The sequence below is a fragment of the Molossus molossus genome, unplaced genomic scaffold (assembly GCF_014108415.1).
Source record: "Molossus molossus isolate mMolMol1 unplaced genomic scaffold, mMolMol1.p scaffold_m16_p_12, whole genome shotgun sequence".
NCBI lineage: Eukaryota > Metazoa > Chordata > Mammalia > Chiroptera > Molossidae > Molossus > Molossus molossus.
The window spans coordinates 88,405,542-88,432,452 of record NW_023425347.1 but is presented as its reverse complement, the minus strand read 5'-3'; the positions used below and the strand labels follow the sequence as shown (position 1 = coordinate 88,432,452).

The following is a 26,911-nucleotide window of genomic DNA, read 5'->3' as shown; positions in this document are numbered from 1 at the left end:
GCTTTCAGGGCCCTCCCCCTCCCCAGGTGGGAGCTGCAGATGAGGAAACCCAGGAACAGAGAAGGGAAGCGGCTTACCCAAGGTCACACAGCCAGGAAATGGCAGAGCTGGGATTCGAAGCCAGGTCTGCCTGATAGTAAGCCTGTGCCGTTCCACGACCGGAGACTGGGATTTGAATGACGGCCGCCCTCTGCCAACTAGATTTGTCCTCAGTGGGGCCCGCCCTAGAGGACTCATGAATCAGGAGGCCCAGGCTTGGGGAGGAGGGTGCTGGAGAGAGGCAGCAGGCTCTGATGCCGCTGTGCTTCCAGATGTCCTCCCTCAACCCCGATGGCCCCTGTGGGGTCAGCCCTGATGTCCACTGTGATCCGGCCTCACCTGCTTCACAGTGCCCAGAGATAACTTTTGCACCTGACCCGTCACCGAAGCAACAGTGGGGTGATCTGACCTCAGCCTGCCCTTTTCTCCAGTCCTCTAGGAGCTCAGCTGGTGGGTCATAGGACGGGGTGGCTTCTTGCCACTCAACCTGACCAACAAACAGCCTCTAGCTGGGGTTCTGGAAGCGCTGAAGAGTACTCCGCCACCCCAGGACGATGCTCCCAGGCTTTCAAGTCCAGTGGCCTTGGGAAGCTCAGTAGCACCAGATTCGGCAGGAAGCTGGGGGCCAGCTCACCTGGCCATGTACTGCCCCAGTGCCCTACTCCTGGCTTTGGTCCCCTGGAGGCTGTCAGTCCCCCAGCTGCCAGCACCGCTGTCCTCAATTTCTGATTCCCTCACATCCTCTTCCTCCTCGTCCTCCTCCTCGTCCTCCTCCTCGTCCTCCTCCTCCTCAGTGCTGCAGTCCCAGCAGAAGGTCAGTGTCCGAAGAGAAACTGGAGGCTCCCCAGGAACGAGATTCAGCCTTGATGACGAGGAGCCCCAGCTGGCCCAGGAGGAGATGTCAGCTCTCTGGAGCTCCTCCAGGGAACCCAAGTCCTCGGAGAACTCGGGGAGTGGGAGAGGCTCCTGACTCCTGTTCCTCTCCAGCCCTCGGCCAGGCGCCCTCTTGGCCAAGTAGCCAGAGGTCCCGGCCTCATCCAAGACGGAGGAGCCAGCAGAGCTGGCCCAGCTTCTGTCTGAAGAGTCCCAAGCAGGACAGCCTTCGACCTGGACCCCTGCCTCGTAGTGCCCCGGGGTCTGGTGCTCCCTCTGCAGGAAATAGGGGGCCACTATGTAGGGCTGGAAGCTGACATGGTCATCTGTGTCTTCCTCCTCAGCACTGTCGTTCTCTGGTCCTGCCTGGGCTGGGGCCCTGACACCAGGGGTCAGTCTCACCCTTCTGGTCGGTTCCTTCTGGGGGCAGAGAGTCAAGACATCCAGGCACTCTGGGCCACTGGGCTGAAAGCTTGCCACGGGGTGTCTGTATCCAGAAAAGTCCTGATTTGGGGAAGTGAGACAAGAACAGGAAATTCAGGCTTTCCTGAAGCTCGGCTGCTCTAACGGGGGTTCCCCTGGAAACAGCCTGAGACAGGATGCAAATATACAGAGTTTCTTTGGGAAGTGACCCCAGGGAAGGCCTACCGGGGAGTGAGGAAATCAGACGGGCGCTGGGAGCTGCCGCGAAGACAGGAATTACCAGGCAGTTCCTCCTAAGGCAGCTGGAGCCTAACCCCGCGGGGGACTCAGGGAGCCGGTGCGCCCGCATCTCAGAGCGCCGGTAGGTGAGGGGCGGAGGCGGTGCCACGTCCTTGACCTGCAGCCTGCCACATGCACAGGCACAGTGGACACCAGAAGCCAGAGACAGTAGTCCCCAAGATGCAGTGCTGGCTGCTGGAAGGAACTTTAAAAATACTCCCTCCCATGTGGCAGGGACACTCAAAATCCACCCTCAAAGTCCCCGCCCAGCCTGAGTGCCCACTGAGCCTCACCTGTGGCCCAGCCACCCTCACCAGGCCCTCATCGGGACTAGTGTGACCCACTGACCTCCCAGGCTTCCCCGCCCCCGCTGGCCTCCGCATTCCAAGGCAGTGAGCCAGCAGGCAAGTGAGGAAACCCCAGGGTCAGCCTGGGCAAGACTCACGCGGGTTAGATTATGAACTAAGTGTTGGGACCCTTCTAAGTCTTCCCCTTTTGGCACCTCTTCTGAGTACCGAGGCTGGGGGCTCTGCTCTTGGCATCTGACACATCCTTAGCAGAGATGATGCTATTTAACTAACGGGGGCTTAAGCCAGTTCTGCCCCCCCACCCCAGGTATTTGCATTTGGTGCAAATTACTAATAGTGGAAATTTAGACACAAAGAAAGGAGATGTTTCACAGTTTGGGCCATCTTGATATTCTATCTGCACTACCTCCAAGTCTAGCCCCATTCCCTCCCCCTCTGATGCACAACCCCAGATTTGCCATACCAGAGCCTGGGGCATCTTTGCCCGCTGAAACCAGGGGTTCCTGGCGAAGCCCTTCCAGATCATACCCCCCAGGGCAGTAACCAACAGCAGCGGCGGCAGAAGTGACAGCGGCACCAGGAATGCCCAGTTGACTCCTAAGGAAAAACAATGACAATGACAGAAACAACAATGGTTCCAACTGCATATATCCTGAGGGCTCCACATACCTACCCCGGCCTATTTAATCCTCATCAGAATGAATCCGTGCTACAGCCTGTAGGACCAAGATTCAGAGAGGTTATGTAGGCTGCCCAAAGAGGCACAGTGGGGGTGGCAGAGCCGGGATTTTAATCAAGGTGCATCTGTCTCTAGACTCACGCTCTTAACTACCATATTGGGAAGATCCTGACGCCCAGGAAAGACGTCCTGGATTCTGTACCACTTTGCACCCACCTGGGGTCTTCAGGGAGAAGCAGGTGGGCTTGGAAAACTCGCTGTATCTAGGGTCGCCGAAGGTGTAGATGGTTCTGGCGCTGACGCAGTGGTGTCCACTGGTATTCCGCTGGAGGGGGATCTGGACTTGCTGGCCATGGGGAGCGACTGGGAATCGGGTCTGTTTGGAGAGAGAAGCAAAGGTTAGCTGGCTTGCAGTGGGAACCAGCTCGTCACAGCCAGGATGGGTGGGGTGGCAGGCAGGACCCGCTGTGAGCTGGTGCGTCTTCTTTTCCTGCAGTCGAGTTTGAGCATTAAAGAAGCAGTCGGCGGCACTATCTGGTTTCTTCCTGCTGAGTTTCCAGCTAGAGATGGTCTGGGTTAAAAAGTACCCCTGCCACTCAGGCTCACTGCCCGCCCCCTGCCAGGGCCTGCTGGGCTTCACTTTGAGGGGCATATTCCTCAAGCTTCCTACCATAAGGACCTGTCAACTTCTTTGGAGGGGGGCCTCATTCAGCCATCACAGACATGGAAGACTCTAGGGCTGCCCGTCCAGGACAGTAACCACTGGCCGCACGTGGTTCCTGAGCACCTGACGGGTACGAAATACACACCGGCTTTCAAAGACCAAGTGAAAAAGAATGTAAAATAGTTCAATACTGTATTATAGTAATTACATGTTGAAATGATAACAGTCTAGTAGACAAAATAAAGTATATTATAAAAATTAAATCCACCTGCTTCTCTGTACTTAATTTAACCAGCAGCCCCTAAAGTCACACGCGTGGCTCGCGTTGTTCCTCCCCGTTGTTCCTCCCCGGCAGCGCCGGCCTGGCGCATTTGAAAGGGTCCTGAAGGCCTGGGCCACTCAGATGAAGGCGGACCACCCAGGGCCCAGCGGAGGCAGGAGGTCAGGACAGTGACTGTTGGTTCAGTCAACTCTACAACCTGTGGGCAAATCTGGCCGCCAGCTTTTCAGTAAACAGTTTTGCTGGAAAACACCTCTGCCTGTGCATTTACATATTATCTCTGGTTTCTTTTCTTTCTTTTTTTTTTTTGAATGTTCTTATTAATTTTAGAAAGAGGAAGAGAGAGGGAGGGAGGGAGAGAGAGAGAGAGTGAAACATCAACGTGAGAGAGAAATCGGTTGCCTCCCGGGGGAACTGGACCACACTCGGAGCCTGGGCACGTGCCCTGACCGGGATGAACGGGCGACCCCTCGGCGTACAGGCCGACGCTCACCCAGCTGAGCCGCGCCTGCCAGGCTGCCTCCGGTTCATTCTGTTACAGACGCAGAGAGGAACGGTTCCGACACACCATTTGGTCTGCAAAGCCACAGATATTCACTATCTGGCCCTCAACGGAAAACGTTTGCCAGCCTACCATAAATAAACACAGACAGAAATACACCCGCAGAAAGCAGTGAAACTGGACAGACACCAAAGAGTCATCTGTGGTCATCTCTGGTACTTTTGGTTTTCCCCATAGAGCTTATGTGTATTTTCTGATTTTTCTATAATGAGTCTGGTGGCTTACTGAGCAGGCCTCCGGTAGCTCGCCACATTTCAATCAGATTTTTATTATAAAAAAAGAAAAATTTCATTAAGTAAAAATAAAATTATGTAGAAAACTGCTGTGCTGTTACCACCTGTAAGGCACAGCGACATGATGCCTTGTACTTGTCCTCTTAGGTGGAGGAGGACTGGGGTGGGCCACAGGCCATTCACACTCTGCAGAGTCCAGAGTGAGGGGTGTGTGGGGAAGACTTCCTGGAGGAGGTGTGCAGGTAGGCTGGGAAGGTGAGGAGCACTGGGGTTTGGTGGAGCAGTGGGGGAAGGAGGCCCACTAGGGGGCAGGAAAGGGGCTTCCCACCTTGTTTTCAATCCCCTCCTTCCAGAAATCCACCTCATACTTCAGATTCGATAAAGGCATGCAGGGGGGCAGCTGGTACGTGGCATTGACCTTCAGGATCTCCTCTGTATGAGTGACTATCAGGATGGGCGGGGCTGGCTCCACTGGCAGAAACAGAACAGGATTCGTCAGTACCCTCTGGGGCCACCGTGCACCCAGCCCTGCCTCCCGGTGAGCCTGCCGCTCGCCCAGCCCGAGGAGCTGTCCTGGCAAGGGGCACCCAGCACTAGTGTTTGTCAAACACCAACTGTGCATCAGGGGCCTCCCAGCCACTGTATTAAGTCCTGCAGTGTCCCTGGGAGGAGAGCTCACTAGTCCCATTTTAAAGAAGGGTAAACTGAGGCTTAGAGAGGTCAAGCTCACAATGACCTGTCTTTGTTTGTGCTGTCCCTTCCACCTGAGTTCCCTTCACAGACCGCTGGTCTGCCAGAATCCTGCCCTTGTCTATTAGCTTTCCACAGCTCCTCTAACACATTGCCACAGACTTACTATCTCAGTACTGCAGCTCAGGGTCCAGGGGACAATGACTATGTATTAAGCTCTGGGCAGGGAACTGAGGGCAATGGAGAGATGAGGCCTCCATGGATCCTGACCCGCAGGAGTTGAAAGAAATTAGGGGGAAATGAAATATGCAAACTACCAAAACTCAAGAAAGAACGTGACCAGGGTCAGAAAAAGGCAGGAAGTGTCATTCAGGCTTAGGGTGTGCTGCGGGGGAATCAGGGAGGAGGAGGCAAAACCATTAATTTAAAAAAGTAATGTCCTCTCTGCATTTCCCCCTCCATTTCTATCTCGTTCCTATTTTTCCAACCATTCCAGTGGTTCACCCATAATTCTTCCAGCCAGACAGCCTTCCTTCCTGCCTTCCTAGCCTTCCTTTCCAACCAACATTCCTTCCTTCCTATCCATCCTTTATGCCAATCACCCTACTTTTCTACTCATCCATCCATTCTTCTTTCCTTTCTCTATCTCTTTCCTTCTTGATTTTCCTACCTTCATTTGCCTCCCCTTCCTTCCAGCCCTTCCCAGGCAGCCAGCCTTGTCTCTATCCTCTCCAGCCCCTGATCCACCCATCCTTCCCACCCTCCACCTCTCCATCCACACCTGCTTCCTTCCTAGTAGGCATCTGTCCTTCCACCAGGCCTCCTTCCTCCCACTCATCCACTGTGTCCCTCTCCATCCTCTCCACGCTTCCTTTCTTCTATTATCCATCCATCCTTTTATCCATCCACCCAGCCAGTATTCTCCCATCCAGGGCATCTGTTCTCTCTTCTCTGCTATCCTTCAACCTCTTCTTCCCCTCCTTTCAAGCTCTATTTTGCCCTCAAGTATCTTGAGAAGCCTGGGCAACAAGCAACAGAACTCAGCTCCGCGAGGCTATGGTCTGAGTATGTGTCCTCATTCTGACCACCCTACCCCGCTCTGGGTCTGGTCCAGCACCTTGCCCAGGACCAGAAAGACCCAGAGTCATATCCCATCTCTGCCACTTTCTAGCTGTGTATCCTGGCAAGTTACTTAACTTCTCTGAGTCTTGCTTTATTTTTTTTAAAAATGGGTTGAAGAAAATGAACCTCACAGGTTTGCTGCAAGGACTAGAAATAAAACATATCGGAGGGAAAAGTGCTCTCTTGGCTCAGTGTTAACACTGGAGATTTCTGAATGCATGAAGCATGGGAAATGTTTTCCTCTCTATTTTTATATTCTTTCCCTCCCAAATTTCTATAGTGTACAGAAATTACTTTTATAACCAGAATTTAAAAAGTTGTTTCTCAAAGAGAGAGGTTGAACATAAAAAAATAAAAATAAGTATACAAAGTGCCTCTTTAGCTCATGACCAAGGTGCTCGACAGAAGATAATAAATGCAGCAGGAGGGACAAGCTGCATTGCCAGCAACCCGGCACTGCCCTCCCTTCCTGCATCAAGTCAGGGCACGGGCCGTGGCCCTGGCGGCTGCCCGCGGGGCTGCTCTCTGCTTCGGGGAAGCAGAAGGACCGTAGCGGGGCAGTGCCCGAGCCAAGTTCCGGGCCAGAGCGCCTCCCACTCGGTCCCACCCACAGACCTACCTTCAAAGAGGTACTCCAGGTACTGGGACTCCACCCAGGGGGACCGTGCGCTGCCAGACGCCGCCCGCACGCGCCCTCTGAACTTGTTGAATAGGTCCTGATTCTTCAGGCACATCAGAGAGCAGGTCAGCTCTTTGGTTTCTGTACACTTTTCCACTCTTCGCCAGCGTTTGGGGGTTGTTGCAGAGCTGAGGGAGGAAGCAGAAGAGCTTGGGCCATGGACTCAGCCTCCCGGGGCAAGAGAACTTAGAGAACATGTGATCGCTCGTCCCCTCCAATCTGCCTAATCAATCCGTTCACCCACCCATCTGTCCTCATCTGTCCATCTGCCCAAGCAGCCAGCCTTTGGTTGGGACAGAACGAGAACAGCCCAGTTAGGAGCTCACTAGGGTGGGAACCGTGGCTCTGACCCTCACCAGCTCTGGGACCCTACGCAGGTAACCACCCTGGAGCCCCAGTCTCCTCACCTGTCACGAGGCTGCTATTGCCGGTACTAGTAACAATTTGCCACATATTTATTCATTCAGGAATTTATGGACCAACCACCTGCTATATACCAGGCACCCTGCTGGGGCTATGTGGATGTCAGAGGGGGACACTCAGGTCCATACTCCCACCTCCTGAGAACACTGAGGTCCACAGATGGGACCTAAGCCCTGGGCATTGTTCCTGGGAATTCAGCAATGCGTGACAGAGAAGGTTCTCGAGAACTTACACTCCAGTGAGAGGGGATGAGAGCTCATCAGCACAACGAGATAAATCCAGGAGCTGGTAAATGCAGTGGGAACAGGGTAAGGTGGGGGTGACTGCTTTCTAAAGGTGGCTCCGGAAAACGGAGGCCGCAAGACGGAAGGGAGCCAGGTGAAGGCTTGGGGTAGAACGGCAAAAGCCAAAGCCCTGTGATAGGAAGGATCTTGACCTATCCAGACAAAAACAAGGAGGCTGGTGAGGCTGAAACCCAGTGGACAAGGGAGGAAGAAGTTGTGAACAGACTGGAGATGAGGGCAGAGAGGGGGCTGGGCAGAGCAGGTGGGCCTCACTGTCTTGGTAAGGAGTTTGGATTTTATTCCAAGTATAATAGGAAGTCACTGGAAGGTTCTGAATATGGGGATTGATCTAATTTATGTTTTTAAAAGATCACTGATAGCCCTGGCCAGTTTTCTCAGTGGTTAGAGCATCGGCCCACGGATCAAAGGGTTAAGGGTTCAATTCAGGTTAAGGGCATGTACCTGGGTTGCAGATTCTATCCCCTGCCCCAGTTGGGGTCATGCGGGAGACAACCAATTGATATGTCTCTCTCACATCGATGTTTCTCTCACTCCCTTCCACTCTCTAAAAAGCAATGGAAAAATATCCTTGGGTGAGGATTAAAAAAAGAAAGAAAGAAAAGAAACTTAAATAAATAAATAAGCAATTATTGATAAACCAGCTAGGAGGCTGTAGCAATGATCCAAGAGAGAATGGTGGTAGACTTGGGAAGAAGGGGTTGAATTCAGGATATATTTTGGAGCAAAAATAGACAAACTACAGGAAGAAACAGAAAACCCATAATTATAATGAGAAATTTTTTATTAATTTATTTATTTATTTATTTATTTTTTTTTTTTATCCTCACCTGAGGACATTTTTCCATTTTTTGTACAGATAGAGTGGGAGGGAGAGAGAGAGGAAGAGATAGAGAGAGAGAAACATCGATGTGAAAGGGACACATCGAGTGGCTGCTAATTTATTTTTTATTACAGATGTTTCTCCTTTTTTTCTCCATTGACACCCTCCTCCCTATGCCCCCCGAGAAATGTTTTAATACAACTGACTCAGTAATTGACAAATGAACAAAAATAATAATAATTTAAAATATGTAAAAAATGAACAACATAATTATCAAAGTTAGTCTATTGACCATATATATAGAACAAAATGAAAAAAACTGGTTAAGTCACACCTGAACATTAATAACATATTAAAAATATTGACAAGTATTAACAAAAATAAAGCAACTCTCAGGAAATTTCAAAGAGTAGTTATCTCATAAACTATTTCCTCTGACAGCAAACAATCCAGTTTAATGCAAAGAAAACTAAAGAAAGGTTGAAAATTTTTAAATGTTTTAAAATAACTCATGGGATTTTCAGCGAGGATTTGGTACAAGGAACAAAAGAGCATCAGGTCCACACAGTCGGCCAAGAAAAACAAAGATGATTTCCTCTGGTCCCTACTTTAGTTTTACTCTTTGAACTCCTTATTTATTATTGTTGTTATTTTTTATTGGGCACAGATTGCCTCAGGAATCATCTTGGTTCCCTTTGTTCCTTTTTCTTTTTTCAATTTGTTGAAATCGGTTTGTGAAGTGCTCCACTTCCACTACCTGCACTACATGGGGCTGTGATTTAGATAATACTCCTCAGTTCTGAGTTCAGCTGTGGACTGGATGGTGAAGGGCAGTGGCAGGAGGAGGTAGAGGTTTGGATTTGGAGACCAACAGAAGAAAATTAAAGGGAAAGCAGATTTCACCTGTTTTCTTTGGACCTATAACACCTTGAAAAGTTGTTGCCAGGGGTTCACTGTTATCTAAGAAGTTTGGAGTTTGTAATCAAGGATATGTGTAAATTTAATTTGCTATAATGACTCTGGATAATTTATTCCTGATTCATCTCTTAAAACATTTTGAAACAATAGGTCTAGAAATCTGCATTAAAAGAAAACAAAACAGCGCCAGTGGTTAGAGCATTGGCCCATGGAGTCGCGGGTACAACTCCGGTCAAGGACACATACCTCATTTGCGATTTGTCCCTGGCCCTGGTTGGGTTGTGCGGGAGGTAACCACTCGATGTGTCCCTTTTACGTTGATGTCTCTCTCTCTCTCTCTCTCTCTCTCTCTCTCTCTCACTCTCACTCTCTCTCTCTCTCCCCCTCCCACTCAATCTGAACAAAAATGAAAGTTCTCAGGTGAGGACAAAAAAAGAAACAAAACAGATCAACCAGCCTGCAGGCAGAGATGGGTCTCTGGATGCTTTGACCCTCAGGCCTGGCTTGTGGTTGTTGGGTTTTGTGGCTCTGGGGTCTGAGCTGTGAAGGCAGCTGCCTGGACCATTGTGCTAAGCCATTAGCCCATGCCACAGAAACCATCTTTCTCAGGCAGAGTTTTCCCATCACAGCAGCTATAGCCCAGGAGGGTGGGGGATGTAACTGCTCCACATATTGGAATTTCACCCCACCTGCTGGAAAGAGTCTGCACTTAGCACACAACTACAACCTGAGGCTCATTAACTGTCAAAAGCTATCAACCAGTCTGCAGGCAGAGACAGGAGGACTCTGGGTGCTTTGACCCTTGGGCCTGGCTTGTGGTTGTTAGTTTTTGTGGCTCTAGGGAGTGAGCTGTGAAGACAGCACCTAGGTCTTTGTACTGAGTCATTAACCCACACCGCAAGAACCATCTTTCTCAAGCAATGCTTTCCTTTCAAAGCAGCTTTAGCCTGGGGGGGGGGGGGGGGAGCAACTGCCCCACCCACTTGAAATCCTCTCACCCTGCCCTCAGGGAGGGTGGGGGTAGTTTACATCCAGCTGAGGACTACAATCTGAGGCTCATTAAGTAACTGAGACTATTACTCAGCTGGATCTCTGGGATATATGAGTCTTTCCCTGGCCTGCAACTCTACCTAGGAGAGTAAGACCAAACATTGGTATTCAGCTTGGTCCCTTCCATACACACCCAAACCCAGTAGAGAGCTTGGTCCCTTCCATACACATCCAAACCCAGTAGAGAGAGCCACAATCTGCAGAAAACTGATATCCACAGGAAGATTTTGGCAGGCTCCAAACCCTGCTGAGACAGCCAAAATGGTGAAATAAAGAAATAAGTCTCAAATAAAAGAAGAGAATTATCCAGAGGAAAGGCTAAATGAAATGGACATAAGCAAGTTATCAGATATGGAGTTCAGAGCAATGATTATAAGCATGCTCAACAGCATGAGAAAAGATATAGAAACAATGAAAAACGACCAATCAGAAATCAAGAATGACATAGCAGAAATAAAGAACACATTGGAAGGAATAACCAGCAGATTAGAGGCAGCCAAGGAGTGGATCAGCAAATTAGAAGACAGGGTAGGAAAAAAAAATAATAATAATGGGAAAAAAGGAAGACAGTTTAAGAGAGCTGTGAGACAACAAGAAACATAACAACATCCACCTCATAGGAGTATCAGAAGAATAAGAAAGTGAGCAAGGGTTAGAGAATCTGTTTAAAGAAATAGTGGCAGAAAACTTCCCTAACTTGGTAAAGAAAGAAGACACACAAGATCAGGAAGCACAGAGAGTTCCAAGAAAGAAGAACCCAAAGAGGCCCACACCAAGACACATTATAATTAAAATGCCAAAAATTAAACACAAATCTTAAAGGCTGCAAAAGACAAGCAACAGGTTACCTACAAAGGTGCTTCCAAAAGGCTGTCAGTTGATTTCTCAATGGAAACACTATAGGCCAGAAGGGAAGTATTCATGATATTGAGAAACAAGGGTTTGAATCCAAGACTACTCTATCCAGCAAGGCTATCATTCAAAATAGAAGGTGAAATAAAGAGCTTCCCAGACAAAAAGAAATAAAACAAAAAAAAGCTAAAGGAATATATTACCACCAAACCAGCATTGCAAGAAATTTTAAAGGAGCTGTTGTACTAAGCAGAGAAAATATATAGAGAGAAACATAGGCATAATAAATACAAATGGTCATATATAAATACATATCAATAATAACCTTAAATGTAAATAGATTAAATGCTCCAATCAAAAGACACAGAGTAGCTGAATGAATAAGAAAGCATGACACGCCCTGGCCAGTTTGGCTCAGCGGTTAGAGCGTCCGCCTGCGGTCCAGAGAGACCCGGGTTCGGTTCCCGCTAAGGGCATGTACCTCGGTTGCAGTTTGTCCCCGGCCCTGGTTGGTCGTGCGGGTGGCAGCCACTCGATGTGTCCCTTCCACATCGATGTTTCCCTCTCTCTCTCTTCCTCTCTCTCCCTCCCACTCTATCTGTACAAAAAAATGGAAAAATGTCCTCGGGTGAGGATAAAAAAAGAAAGCATGACACATATATATGCTGTCTACAAGAGACCCACCTCAGAACAAGAGACTCACACAGCATGAAAGTAAAGGAATGACAAAAAATTTTCCAAGCAAATGAAAACAAAACAAAAAAAAAGCTGGGGTACGAATACTCATATCTGATAAAATAGACTTCAAAATGAAGGCCATAACAAAAGGCAAAGAGGACCACTACATACTATTAAAAGGATCAATCCAACAAGAAGATATAACCTTGGTAAATATATATGCACCTAATATAGGAGCACCAAAATATATTTAAAAACTTCTGGAGGACTTCAGGGGAGAGAACAACAACAATAAAATCATAGTAGGGGACTTCAACACCCCACTGACATCACTGAATAGATCATCTAGGCAAAAATTAACATGGAAACAGATACCCTAAATGATGTACTAGATCAGATGGATATAATTGATATTTATAGAGAATTACACCCTAAAGCTGCAAAAAATACATTCTTCTCAAGTGCACACAGGACATTCTCAAAGATAGATCACATATTAGGACAAAAACTAAGTCTCTAAAAGTTCAAGGAGATTGAAATCATATCAAGCATCTTCTCAGATCACAATGGCATGAAACTGGAAATCAATTATAATAAAAACACTCAAAAATATTCAAACACGTGGAGGCTAAATAGCATGTTATTAAACAATGAGTTAACAAGGAAATCAAGGAATAAATAAATAAATAAACTTCCTGGAAATCAATGAAAATAAACACTCAACAACACAAAATCATGGGACACAGCAAAAGCAGTCCTGAGAGGGAAGTTCATAGCATTATAGGCCTACCTCAAGAAACAAGAAAAATGTTTAATAGACTATCTAGTTAAAGAACTAGAGAGTGAACAACAACAACAAAAACCCAGAGGAGCCCTGGCCGGTTTGGCACAGCGGTTAGAGCGTCGGCCTGCAGTCCGGAGAGACCCAGGTTCGGTTCCCGCTAAGGGCATGTACCTCGGTTGCAGTTTGTTCCCAGCCCTGGTTAGTTGTGCGGGTGGCAGCCACTCGATGTGTCCCTTTCACATCGATGTTTCTCTCTCTCTCTCTCCCTCCTGCTCTATCTGAACAAAGAATGAAAAAGTGTCCTCGGGTGAGGATAAAAAAAAACAACAACAAAAAACCCAGAGTAAGTAAAAGGAAATAAATGATCAAGGTTAGAGTGGAAATAAATGGCATAGAGGCTTAAAAAAAACAAAAACAAAAGATCAATGAAACCAAGAGCTGGTTCTTTGAAAAGATAATCGAGATGGATGAACCTGCCCGGCCGGTGTGGCTCAGTGGCTGAGAGTCGACCTAAGCACCAAGAGGTCACTAGTTTGATTCCTGATCAGGGCACATGCCCAGGTTGTGGGCCTGATCCCCAGAGGAGGGCATGCAGGAGGTGGCCAATCGATGTTCTCTCTCATCGATGTTTCTATCTCTCTCTCCCTAAAATCAATAAAGAAATTAAAAAAAGATGAATGAACCTTTAGCCAGACTCATGGAGAAACAAAGGGGACCCAAATAAAATCAGAAACAAAAGAGAAGTAACAACTGACAAAAATACAAAGGATTGTTAGAAAATACTATGAATAATTATATGACAAAAAATTGGACAACCTAAATGAAATAGACAAATTCCTAGAATCATACAGTCTTCCAAAACTCAACCAGGAAGAGTCAGAAAACCTGAACAGACCAATAACAACTAAGGAAATTGAGGCAGTAATCAATAAACTCTCTGCAAACAAAAGCCTGGGTCCAGACAGCTTCACAGGGGAGTTTTACTAAACATTCAAAGAAGAACTAACACCTATTCTCTTCAAACTAGTCCAAAAAATTCAAGAGGAAGAAAGACTTCCAAGCACTTTTTATGAGGCCAGCATAATCCTAATTCTAAAACCATATAAAGACACTACAAAGAAAGAAAATTACAGGTCAATAGTCCTGATGAACATAGATGCCAAAACCCTCAAAAAATATTAGCCAATTAGATTCAGCAATACATTAAAAATATTATTCACCACAACTAAGTGGGATTTATCCTAGGGATGCAAAGCTGGTACAACATTTGCAAATCAATAAATGTGATACACCACATAAACAAAATAAAAGATAAAAATCATATGATCTTATCAATAGATGCTAAAAAAGCACTTGACAAAATCCAGCACCCATTTCTGATAAAAATGCTCAGCAAAGTGGGACTAGAAGGATCACATCTCAATATAACAAAAGCCATATATAAAAAACCTATAGCCAATATCATACTCAATGGACAAAAACTAAAAGCATTTCCTTTAAGAACAGGAATAAGAGAGGGATGTCTACTTTCACCACTCTTATTCAACATAGTACTGGAAGTCTTAGCCACAGCAATCAGACAAGAAGAAAAAATAAAAGGCATCCAAATTGGAAAGAAGGAAGTGAAACTGTTATTATTCACAGATTACATCATGATATTATACATAGAAAACCCTAAAGACTTCATAAAAAGATTACTAAATTTAATAAATAAATTTGTCAGAGTAGCAGGATACAAAATTAACACCCAGAAATCGTTGGCATTCTTATACACCAATAATAAACACTAAGAAAGGAAAACTAAAATAATAATCCCATTTACCACTGCAACAAAAAAAATTAAGGTACATGGGAATAAACTTAACCAAGGAGGTAATAGACCTATTCTTGGAAAACTACAGGACACTGCAAAAAAGAAATAGAGGAAGATATTAAAAAGTGGAAGCATATACCATATTCATGGATTAGAAGAATGAACATCATTAAAATGTCCATACTACCCAAAGCATTGTATAGATTCAATGCAATCCCTATTAAATGACATATTTCACAGATCTAGAACAAACACTCTAAAAGTTTATATGAAACCAAAAAAGACCACAGCAATGGCCACAGCAATTCAAAGAAAAGAACTGTGTTGGAGGGATCATAATACTGGATATCAAGCTATACTACAAAGCCATCATAATCAAAACAACCTGGTATTGGCACAAGAACAGGTAAATAGATCAATGACACAGAACAGAGAACCCAAAAATTGGCCGAACATATTATGTGCAATTAATGTTCGATAAAGGAGGCAAGAGCATACAATGGAGAAAAGACAGTCTCTTCAATAAATGGTGTTGGGAAAAATGGACAAGTACATGCAAAAGAAAAAAAGAAGAAGAAGAAGAAGAAGAAAAGAAATTAGCCCTGGCTGGTATCGCTCAGTGGTTAGAGCATTAGTCCGTGGACCAGAGCGCCCCGAGTTCAGTTCCCACTAAGGGCATGTACCTCAGTTGTAGTATGTCCCCGGCCCCAGTTGGGGTCATGTGGGTGGCAACCACTCGATGTGTCTCTTTCACATCGATGTCTTTCTCTCTCTCTCTTCCTCCCTCTCTCCCTCCCGCTCCATCTGAAGATAAATACAAAAATGTCCTTGGGTGAGGATAAAAAAAAAAAATGAAATTACATCACCAACTTACACCATACACAAGAATAAACTAAAAATGGATAAAAGACTTAAATGTACATCATGAAACCATAAAAATCCTATAAGAAAATGTAGGCAGCAAAATATCAGATATCACACATAGCAGAATTTTCACCAATATATTGCCTAGGGCAAGAGAAACAAAGGAAACATTAATAAACGGGACTACATCAAACTAAAAAGCTTTCGCATGGCAAAAGAAACCAGCATCAAAATGAAAAAGGAACCCATTCTTTGGGAGAACGTAATTGCCAAAGATACATCAGGTAAGGGGTTCATACATATCCAAAGTATATAAAGTACTCATACAGCTCAACAAAAACAAAACAAAACAATCCAATTAAAAAAATGGACAGAGGACCTGAATAGACACTTCTGCAAATAGGACATACAAATGGCCTAGAGACATATGAAAAAATGTTCAACATCACTAATCATCAGAGAGATACAAATTAAAACTACTATGAGGTATCACCTCATACCTGCCAGAATGGCTGCCATCAACCAATCATCAAACAACAAGTGCTGGTGAGGATATAGAGAAAAGGTACTCTAGTACACTGCTGGTGGGAATGCAGACTGGTGCAGCCACTATGGAAAACAATATGGTGTTTCCTCAAAAAATGAAAAAGGAACTGCTAGTTGATCCAGTGATCCCACTTCTCAGAATATATCCTAAGAAGCCTGAAACACCAATCAGAAACAATATATATACCCCTGTGTTCATAGCAGCACTATTTACAATAGCTAAGATCTGGAAACAGCCCAAGTGCCCATCAGCAGATGAGCAGATAAAAAAGCCTTTGTACATTTACACAATGGAATACTATGCAGCTATAAGAAAGATCCCTTACCCGCTGAGATGACATGGAGGGACCAGGAGAGTATTTTGCTAAGTGAAATAATCCAGTCAAAGAAAGACAAGTACCACTTGATCTCACTTATTTGTGGAATATAATGAACAAAATAAGCTGATGATCAAAATAGATCCAGAGGCTTGTAAGTAGGGAAACTTACAAACCTCGGAGGAAAGCGGGGTAGGGGGACAGAAAGAGATAAACTAAAGAATTTATATGCATATATACAAAACCAATGGACATGGACAACAGTGTGGGGAAGGCTGGAGGAGGTTGGGAGTAAGGAGAAGGGGGTCAATTGGGGAAAATGGGGGTACATCTGTAATACTTTCAACAACAAAGATAAAATATAAAATAAAATAACTCATGGATCAAAGAAAGAATTATAATGAAAATTCATAAATATCTAAAACAAAATGATTACAAAAGTAATATAATTTATGAGCCCGGCCAGTGTGGCTCAGTGGCTGAGCGTTAACCCATGCACCAAGAGGTTGCCGGTTCGATTCCTGGTCAGGGCACATGCCCAGGGTGTGGGCCAGATCCCCAGTGGAGGGCATGAAGGTGGCAGCCAATCGATGTTCTCTCTCATCAATGTTTCTGTTTCTCTCTCTCCCTCTCTCTCTAAAGTCAATAAAGAAAATTAAAAAATGTTTTAAAAGAATTTATGAGATACAGCTAAGTAATACTTAGAGAGTAACAGATAACTTTAAATACTCACAACAGAAAATAAGAAAGGATAGAAATTGCCCTGGCCGGTTTGGCTCAGCAGTTAAAGCGTTAGCCTGCGGTCCGGAGGGACCCGGGTTCAGTTCCCGCTAAGGGCATGTACCTCGGTTGCAGTTTGTCTCTGGCCCTGGTTGGATCATGTGGATGGTAGCCACTTGATGTGTCCTGTCCCTTGCACATGGATGTTTCTCTCTCTCTCTCCCTCCCACTCTATCTGAACAAAAAAATGGAAAAATGTCCTCCAGTGAGGATAAATAAATAAGAAATTAATAAGCTAAAGAGCAACCAGCTGAAGAAGTCAGAAAATACATGCAAAATACCCCATACATGAACAGGTCAAAACTATAACCTTCTCCTTCACAATGGTCTAAAAGACATTACAAAATGATACAACACATGGAAGAACAACATAAACAGAGAAGCTTAGGAAAAAAATGAGATTTTTTTAAAAACCTCATTTCAGAAATGAAAAATAAATTAGAATATGAGAGCAAGTTAACACAACAGATAATGTCTTAAAAGAAATAGAAGGTAAAAAAAAAAAAGTTAAAAATAAACAAAGAACAGAAATATAAATGCTAAAATTATAAACTTCTAGAAGAAAGCAACAGAAGACTATCTTCATGACCATGAGTCCAGCAAATATTTTTAAGGACACCAAAAACCTTCACCACTGAAGAAAAGAAACCTGATGAACAGTCAGCTCAGGCTGCCATGATAAAAATACCAGACTAGGCCCGGCCAATGTGGCTCAGGCACCAAGAGGTTGCCAATTCAATCCCCAGTCAGGGCACATGCCCAGGTTGCGGGCCTGATCCCCAGTGGGGGGCATGCAGGAGGCAGCCATCGATGTTCTCTCTCATCGATGTTTCTATCTCTCTCTCACTCTCCCTTCCTCTCTCTCTAAAAATCAATAAAGAAGAAAAAAAAATTTTTTTTTAAATACCAGACTAGGTAGCCTAAACACCAGAAATGTATTTCTCACAGCTCTGGAACCTGGAAGTCCAAGATCAAGGTGTCTGCAAGTTTGTTTTCTCCTGAGGTCAGCTCCTTGGCTTACAGATGGCCACTTTCTTTCTCCTTGTGTCCTTATATGGCCTTTTCCCTGTGTGTGAGCATCCTTGGTGGCCCTTTCTCTTCTCATAAAGACAACTATCTTAGTGGGTTGGGTCCCCACCCTTATGACCAAATTTAATCTTAATTACCTCTTTAAAGGCCCTATTTCCAAATACAGTCACATAGGGGATTGGGGATTTAACATATAAACATATATATGGGGCTGAGGGTAAATAATTCAGTCCACAACAGGGCTGTTGTGAATTCAGCTGCTGTGAACATTCATGTACAAGTCTTTGTACAGACATTTTTGTTTCTCTTGGGTAAAGATCTAGAAATAGAAACTGGGAGATTTGGGAACTTGAATGTGTAACTATAAGAAACTAGCAAGCTGTTCTCCAACTGGAGTGTACCTTTGTACATTCCCACCAACAATGTATGAGAGTTCTAGTTACCCAAGTGCTTGTCAGCACTTAGCATTGTCAGTCTTTTTAATTTAACCATTCTAGTGAGTGTAGTATTGTCTCATTGTAGCTATAATTTACATTTCCCTAATGACTAATGATACTGAACATTTTTTATGTGCTTATTGGCCATTCACATATCTTCTTTTATGAAGTGACTTTTCAAGTCTTTTTGGGTGATTTGTCTTCTTAATACTGAGATGTAGGAGTTCTTTATTTTTGATACAAGTCCTTTATCAGTGTATATATTATGAATATGTTTGCTCAGTTGCTGGCTTTTTCATTTTCTTCAGTCTTTGTTTTGAAGAGCAAAAGTTTTAAATCTGATGAAATTCAGTTTATTAGGTACTAAATTGTGTTCCCTTCATATTTGTATATTGAAGCCCTAACCCTCAATGTAATTGTATAGTAGTCCCCCTTAGGTTTTGTATGTTCCAAAACCCCCAGTGGATGCCAGAAACTGTTGATAGTATCAAACCCTATATATATGAATTTTTTTCCCTATACATACATATGTATGATAAAGGTTAAATTACAAATTAGGCACAGTAAGAGTAACAATAACTAATAACAAAGTACGTCAGCCCTGGCTGGTTTGGCTCAGCGTTTAGATCATCAGCTGCGGGCCAGAGTCGTGGGTTCAATTCTGATCAAGGGCATGTACCTCACCTGCAGTTTGATCCCTGGCCCTGGTCAGGGTCATGTGGGAGGCAACCAGTGGATGTGTTTCTCTCTCACTGATGTTTCTCTCTCTCTCTATTTCTCCTTCTCTCTCTCTACCCCTCCCTCCCACTCTAAAAATAAATGGAAAAATAACCTCAGGTGAAGATTAAAAAAAAATAATAATAATAAAATAAAATACAACAACTATAACAATATACTGTAATAAAGGTTATGTGAATGTGGTCTCTCAGTCTCTGATAACCAAACTGATAATCATGACGGCTACTAAGTGATTAGTAGGTAGGTAGCTTACACAGCATGGATACGCTGGACCAAGGGATGACTCATGTCCCGGAATGAAGTGGGATGGTTCGAGATTTCATTATACTACTCAGAATGGCATGCAGTTTAACACTTATAAATTGTTTATTTCTGGAATTTTCCATTTAATATTTTTGAACCACAGTTGACTTAAAGTAACTGAAACTACCAGAAAGCAAAACCACAAATACGGTGAGACTACTATATGGTGAGACTACTACTACTATATAAAGAAGTAACTAATATTAAATTTGGTCATAAGGATGGGGCCCTAAACCAGTGAGACGGTATTCTCCTAAGAAGAGGAAGGGACACCAAGGATGCTTGTATGTAGAAAAAAGGCCAAGTAAAGAGGTGGCCATCTGCAGGCCAAGGAGAGAAGCCTCCAGAGAAAGCAAACCTGCCAACACCTTGATCTTGGACCGGCAGCCTCAGAACCGTGAGAACTGAATTTCTGTTGTGTAACCTTGCCTACACCCCAGTCTGTGATATTATGTTACGGCAGCCCTAGCAAACTAAGTCAAAAGGACTCAGATTTCGGTACCATAGGAGGGTGCTAATGTAACAAATATCTAAAACTGTGGAGGTGGTTTTGCAACTGGCTAATGGATGGAGGCTGTAAGAGTTTTGAGGTGCATGTTGGAAAAAGTCCAGACTGCCTTGGAAAGACCACGAACGTTGGTAGGAATACGAACGTTCAAGGTGATTCTGGGGAGATCGCAGGTGGAAAGGAGGAAGGTCTTACTAGAAACTGAAGGAAAGGTGATCCTTGGTATAAAGAGGCAAAAAACACAGTTGAATCTTGTCCTCGTGTTTTGTGGAAAGTAAAGTTAAGAGGGATGAACTTGGGTATTTAGCTGAGGAGATTTCTAAGCAACATATTAAAGATGTAACCTGATTTCTCCTTACTGCTTTAAGTAAAATGATAGAGGAGAGCAATCAGTGGAAGGAACTGTTAAGCAAAAATGGAAGATTTGAACAATTCCCAGCTTATGCATGTTGCAGAAAGTGAGAAAACACATTCTGAAGAGAACAAGAGGGTGGCTAAAATAGCTTTTTCAAACAAAAAATTAATCCTCACCTGAGGACATTTTTCCATTGATTTTTCAGATAGAGTGAGAGGGAGGAAGAGAGAGAAATATCAATGTGAGAGAGACATTTCGGTTGGTTGCCTTTTGCACAACCCCAACCAGGGTCAGAGATCAAAATGCAACCCAGGTACATGCCCTTGACAGGAATTGAACCTGAGTTTCTTTGGCCTATGGGCTGTTGCTCTAACCACTGAGGCAAACCAGCCAGGACTGAAATATCTTTTGATAAAATCTTAGTTGCGACTTTTTGTTTTGTTTGTTAATTCTCACCTGAGGATATTTCCCCATTGATTTTTAGATAGACTGGAAGGAAGGGAGGGAGGGGAAGAGAGAGAAACATCAATGTAAAAGAGCCACACTGATTGATTGCCTCCCACACAACCCCTACTGGGGCCAGAGATCGAACCTGCAACCCACGTACGTGCTCTTGCCTGGGAATCAAACCCAAGACCCATTGGTCTGTGGGCCAACGCTCTAACTGCTCAGCCAAATGGGCCAGGACACGACTTGTAGATTTAATCAGCCGTCTCAGTAGAAGCCAGAGAAAGATCTAAAAGCAATAGCTAAATAGCGATCAGTATAACAAGCACACAGACTGTGCTCTTTAAAACCATATCCTACTAAATGGAGAAATGGCCGATTTCAGGTTTTAGGTTAGGGATTGTGTGAATGAGCCTGGAACATCTTGTCATAACAATAAAGATGTCAAAGACCAGTAGGTCAAGTTAAAAGGACTCAGGAGCCAACTTGAAGAGCCTTTTCATTGGCCAAAGATGGGACAATTCAAGCTTCATTGAGTAGAATAAGTTGCAACAGATTGAAACCATCAGATATGTTTAAATACTTGAGTTCAAATGGTAAAAAAAAAAAATTAATCAATCACTATTGGGAGATGTTAGGGAACCAATTCACTATTTTGAAAACTGGTAAATAAAAGGGGGAAAAAAATGAAGCATTTCTCTTGTCTATTTGAAAAGTACCCCCTGAAGATCAAATACTACACAGAGAAAGCATCTCTTTCTAAAACAATTCTAACTATAAAATAAGAAATAATACAATTAGAATATTACCATTTTGCAATTCTCACAGGTGTTTAAAAAGTATAAAAGAGAAGAAAAATATTGTAACGGTCCAGAGGACGGCCTTTATCCCAGCCCCACTATGCCCAGCTGTGAGATGCTGAGCACATCACTTCTAGAGCTTCCGTTTACCCCACCTGCAGAGTGGAGCCGCCGCACCCTTCCTCCAGGGACTGTGCGAGATGAAATATGTTTAATGCACAGCCTCAGCGCTGACCTACCAGCAAACACCTGTTCAGTGCTTCCTGCCTCCTGACACAGCTCTATACAGGCCTTTCTTTTGGAAGCTCTCTAGCAGTCTGTCCTCCAAGCCAGGCCCCCATCACTCACATCTGGATGCTGTGGGCAGAGGGACAATAATGGAACAGGAAGAGCACAAGCTCTGGGGTTAGACAGACTTGGGGTTTTCTTTGGACTCCATCACCAGCTTCCTCAGGCAATCATGGCACCTCTCTGAGCTCAGTCTCCTCACTTCTAAAATAGTCCTGCCTGGTGATACTGGAAGAAGTGAAATCCGCATGGGAGGCCCTTAGCACGCAGCCTAGCACGCAGTGGGTCCTGCTTCCTCCTTCTCACTAACCCTGGATCAGTCCTCCTGAGTGTTTGCCTTTAGCATCTTACTCTCCTACTAAGGAACTTCAAATGATTCCCGTCTCTGCATAAAGATGGCGAAGCTGTTCGCATTTTCAGGGGCCTCTGGATGAGTAGCGGCTGCCAGGCCTGCCAAGGTGGGAAGGACCCCAAGGCTCTGCGTAGGTTCCGTGGGGAAAAGGGTGATCATCTACGGATGCCTAACACAGGCTCTCAGGAGACCCATGAGACCTCCCTTATCTGCTGAAACAACTCCAAGCCCTGAATCCAGGCCCCCACGAATTCCGTTGCTGGGCCTCAGAGCTCCACCCAAGCCCTGCTCTGACTTTTCTCAAAGATCCACCTTCAGCACTGGCAGGCCTATCACCTGTGCGCTGTCCTTCATTCAACTTCATTCCCACCTCCAGACCTTTATCAAGTGCCCTCTCCAAGTACCTGCCACATGTCATCTCCCCAGGGACCCAGAGAACCAGCCAATACTGCCCACACTGAGGACAACTTTCCCAGAGAAGCCCCTCCCGCCCCTGCCCACCTCCTCAGTCTCCCCACCCACCAGCCTGGAGGCTCCCCTTTACCTCTGATACGCCACAAGATAGATTACGTTCTGGGGGTTGCCAGGCCCTGGGAGCCATGTCAGGTACACACTGAAGTTCCGGGACAGCAACGTCACGTTCTGGGGAGGGGCCAGATGGGGCCTCCCTGTGAGAGAGAAAGAGGTCATAAAGCCTGGAACTCCTGGCTGGTCTTGATTTTGGCCATTGGGAGCTGAAGAGAGGCATGGCAGGCAGTCACGTGCTCACGGAGTCTGAGGAGTCATCGGGTGGCTGAAGCGTGGGGAACATGGTGGAGGCTGGGAACCTGGGGGTCAGGATCCCCATGACAGCCATGCCATGGCTGGCTGCACTGCAGCCCCATACCCTCCCCAGGCCTCAGCAGCCCGCCTGTGCATTGAGAGGAAGGCCTTCCCACTCTGACACCTGAGGGTTCCAGTAGCCCCCAGAGCAGGAAGCATCTAACAGACTCCCGGGTCTCCTGGGCTACAGGAGGGAACAGCCCCAAGGGTCTCAATGAGCAAGGTACTCTGACTGGGTCTCAGCCATGTCCCCAGAGCCTGTCTGCAATAGTCACTGCACATAGTAGATGCACAATAAACATCTGTTGAGTGAATGAACAAATATTGTGATAACCTGGATTATTCTGAAGGCCTCCTACCTGATCTCCCTGCTTCTAACCTTGTCTCCTCAGTCTGTTCTCCACACAACAGCCAAAGTTCGAATGAAAGTCAGATCAGGTCGCTCTCCTGCTTTAAACCCTCTAACGGCTTCCATTTCACGCAAAGTAAAATCCAGTCTTTACAATCACCCACGAGACCCTATCCAACCTGACCCACTGCTCCCTCTTCTCCAGCCACACTGGCCTTTCTGCTGTTCCCAAAGAACGTCAGGCACTCTTTGGAAATAGCAAGTGAACAGCAAGTATCACTGCCTTGGAGACAATTTCTTTAACCACCTTTATTTTCCCTTCTTGGCTCCTCCTCCTTCTCATTGCTAACCTTCTTTTTCTGAAATATGCATCTGATTACACAACTGCTCAGCTTCATGCCCTTCCCTTGCCTTCAGAATAAAGTCCATAGTCCTTATCAGGGCACATGAGGCCCTGCTCAGCTTGGCCTGGTCGGATCATTTGGCTGACCTCTTCCCCACCCGTTCATTAAGCTGTGACAATCTTCCTTCTTGACCTTCTCAAACCACTGCATTCTTATGGGTGCCTTTGACTGCCTGGTGTTCTTCATCTAATCTTTTAATGACTCAATTCCAACGTCACCTCCTCCAGGGAGTCTCCTGACATCTCTAAGAATTGGTGGTGATGGTGATGCTGCTGCTGCTGGTGATAGCAGCCAATGTATATTGCGTCCTAACGATGTGCCAGGCACTATGCTAAGTACATTGCCTGCATTTTCTCTTTCAATCCTCCCCACCCCTCTAGGTAGGTCCTAATTATGACCATCACATTATAGATGAGGAAACTGAGGCCCTCTCAGCTACTAAGTTGTAGAATCAGAATTCAAAAAGAGGCCTAGCCAACTCCAAAGTCTGGCTCTTGGCCACATAAGCCTCCTCTGGGTTCTCATGGGGCCTGTTCAGCTTTATTCTTCCAGCATCAATGGATCATTATTGGTCAACAACACCTGCTGACCACTGTGTGCCAGAGGTTTCAGAGAAGAATAAAACCCCCTTCCTGCTTTTTAGGAGCTCATGGCCCCATGGAGAATTCAGTGCCCCGAAGTGCCACCTGGGCCATGAGAGAAACCCAGACAAGTTACAGAGCAGCATTAGGGAGAGAGGGGTCAGTTCTACTGACAGCTCTCCGCTGGGCTCCCTAACCCCAGGCCTTTTAGGCCCAAATATGGGTGCCTGTTTCCACCCCATCCTGGGTCCTCAAGTTGGAAAAAGATCGCTGGGGTGCTGGTGCTGTCACTGCTCCCAGCTTCTGGATTGTCTAGAAGACTGGCAGGGGGCCAAAGTCTGAGCCTAGCCACAGTGGAAAAATAGCAGCTAGAGTAGCTACCCTCTTTTGAGCCTTCAACAGGTGCCAGGCACGGGTTTGGCATTTTATACACAAAACCTCAATCTATCCTCAGGACAAACCACCGGATGGGGTAGCTGTTATTTCCCTTCCATGGAGGGGCACGAGGCTCGGAGACAGATGATGAATAATTTGCTTGAGGCTACCCAGCTAGTTCATGTGGGAGCCAGAATTTGAACCTGGATCTAGGTGAATTTTACCCTAAATCACACACCACAGTTTGTGTTGCATAAATTAAAAGTCCCTCGGGGAAAGTAGTCAGGTCTAGACAAACATGTACTGAATTTGACAGTGAAACAGGGGACAGAGGATCCCTTTTCCCCTCCCTCACACTGTCCCTCATCAGCTGCAAAAACACTGCTAGAGCCCTGGCCAGTTTGGCTCAGCGATTAGAGCGTGGGCCTGCGGTCCGGAGAGACCCAGGTTCGATTTCCACTAAGGGCATGTACTTCAGTTGTGGTTTGTCCCCGGCCCTGGTTGGTCGTGCGGGTGGCAGCCACTCGATGTGTCCCTTCACGTCGATGTTTCTCTCTCTCTCTCCCTTCCTCTCTCTCCCTCCCACTCTATCTGTACAAAAAATGGAAAAATATCCTCGGGTGAGGATAAAAAAAAAAAAACACACACAAAAAACACAAAACACTGCTAGGAGGCACCAGTGGCTGGGCATTCCTGAACTGACCTGGGTGGGTGGTCAGCCCTATGCCAGCTACCCACCCCACAGTAGAAGCTGTCCATACTTGCTTCAACCTGTCATCTCTGTTCTGTGTCTTGCCTCTGCCTTCCTTCTTGAGCAATACCAGTAATTGCTCTGAGCCTCAGTTTCTACACTTGAAAACGGAGAAACATAATATCCATGTAATAGAATGGCTGGGTTAATAAAGTTAAATAGAATAATGTGGTGCCCAGCATAAAGAAGTTGCTCAATGAAAACTGGCTTTAAATATAATTATTAGATTATGCCCAAGGGCTCTTTTAGGTCTTAAATTGTGAGTCTAAAACTAGGAAAATATCCTGGGGACAATTTCAGGACCATCTCCCTGGATTGGTTGGGGCTGGTGGTATTTTGCACCCAGCCACCTTATTTACCCACCAGTGGGGGCTCAGGAAGAGGTGGCTTGACAGAGTAACAGCAGGGCACAGGCTAAGCCCCAGGGCCTCTCCCCCGGGCCCAGGTGGAGCATCTGACACCCTCAGCTGGAGGAAGGAGGGGACGGCGGGGACCGGCAGGGCGCTTCGATCTGTCTTCCCCCACTAGTGAGGGTCGAGCGTGGTCTTTACTAATGCAGAAGACAGCGCTTTTAGACCTTGAAATGCACTTTATACATAAATGCAGCTACTTTATAAACAGTCTCCTTTTTCCAGTTCCCCGGAAACTGAACTGGCATTAGGAAACGGGGTCAGTTTCCTCCCGTAAAGGAATTTCAAAGATTCGAGTCCATTTAATCCTTGGAAGAACAGTGGTGGCGAGTGGGCAGGGCAATTAGCACTCCGCTGCGGAGGCTGCAGGAAGGCTCGGTCCACGCCCCTCCCTCCTCGGAGCTCGGGGTCCGAGAGCGAGCGCGCCCCCTCCCCTCCCCGCACCCTTACCTCCAGCGGACTTCAGCAGGCTCAGGAGCAGGAGGGCCAAGCGCCCACCCCGGGTCATGTCAGCCCTTCTCCGGCCGCGCCGAAGGGGCCAGGTCCCGCCTCCCGGCACACCGGCGGCCAGGTGACGCGGCCGACAGCCAATGGGAGGCCGAGCCTCGGGCCCGCCCCTCGTGGGCCCAGGCGCTGCCGGGGTTGCTCCGGGGCGCAGCAGGGCGACTCCCGGCTCCCCGCGCAGACCCTGCTCATAGCCCCCCAGGGCGTCCCCTTCGTTTGCTTGCCCAGTTCCGGGGTGGCTGAGGGGGTGGCGTGGGAACAGTAAATCCGTGTATGGGGGGATGTCGTTTATGACTGATAACCACAGAAGTCCAAGAGAGGACTTTTAAGAGGACCATGAAAAGAGCTCAGGGCCAGTTTAGCAACAAAGCCTCGGACACCACTGGCGGGATCTGAGCGTGTTTTATGTGCCACATACTAAGCCAAACTCTTGGACACACTATCTACTTTATTCTCCAGTGGGTTGCCCTGTTTTTC

The 26,911-nt window shown here is 46.1% G+C and overlaps 1 protein-coding gene across 2 annotated transcripts; it reads right to left on the bottom strand.

The window, feature by feature from the left end:
• Window positions 1-477: 477 nt before the first annotated feature.
• IFNLR1 (interferon lambda receptor 1) lies at window positions 478-26,439 on the bottom strand. 2 transcript variants are annotated; one of them, XM_036256392.1, is made up of 7 exons: window positions 26,381-26,439; window positions 22,783-22,906; window positions 6,772-6,959; window positions 4,669-4,811; window positions 2,818-2,977; window positions 2,386-2,519; window positions 478-1,416 (listed from the first exon to the last, which is right to left on the bottom strand). In XM_036256392.1, the coding sequence occupies exons 1-7, from the start codon at window positions 26,436-26,438 to the stop codon at window positions 670-672; spliced, it is 1,554 nt and encodes a 517-aa protein (XP_036112285.1). In that variant the 5' UTR covers window position 26,439; the 3' UTR covers window positions 478-669. The 2 variants fall into 2 exon arrangements, with proteins under 2 accessions (XP_036112285.1, XP_036112286.1); XM_036256393.1 differs by lacking the exons at window positions 22,783-22,906; window positions 26,381-26,439 and adding an exon at window positions 21,838-21,984.
• Window positions 26,440-26,911: the final 472 nt, after the last annotated feature.

What these genes read in the sequence shown, in the direction of transcription:
- IFNLR1 (XM_036256392.1), bottom strand. Translation starts at nt 26,438, where the DNA reads ATGACCCGGGGTGGGCGCTTGGCCCTCCTGCTCCTGAGCCTGCTGAAG. An exon ending in CCTGCTGAAGTCCGCTGGAG is followed by an intron (nt 22,907 to 26,380) that starts GTAAGGGTGCGG and finishes TCTCTCTCACAG; the next exon opens with GGAGGCCCCATCTGGCCCCT. An exon ending in CCTGGAGTACCTCTTTGAAG is followed by an intron (nt 4,812 to 6,771) that starts GTAGGTCTGTGG and finishes TGTTTCTGCCAG; the next exon opens with TGGAGCCAGCCCCGCCCATC.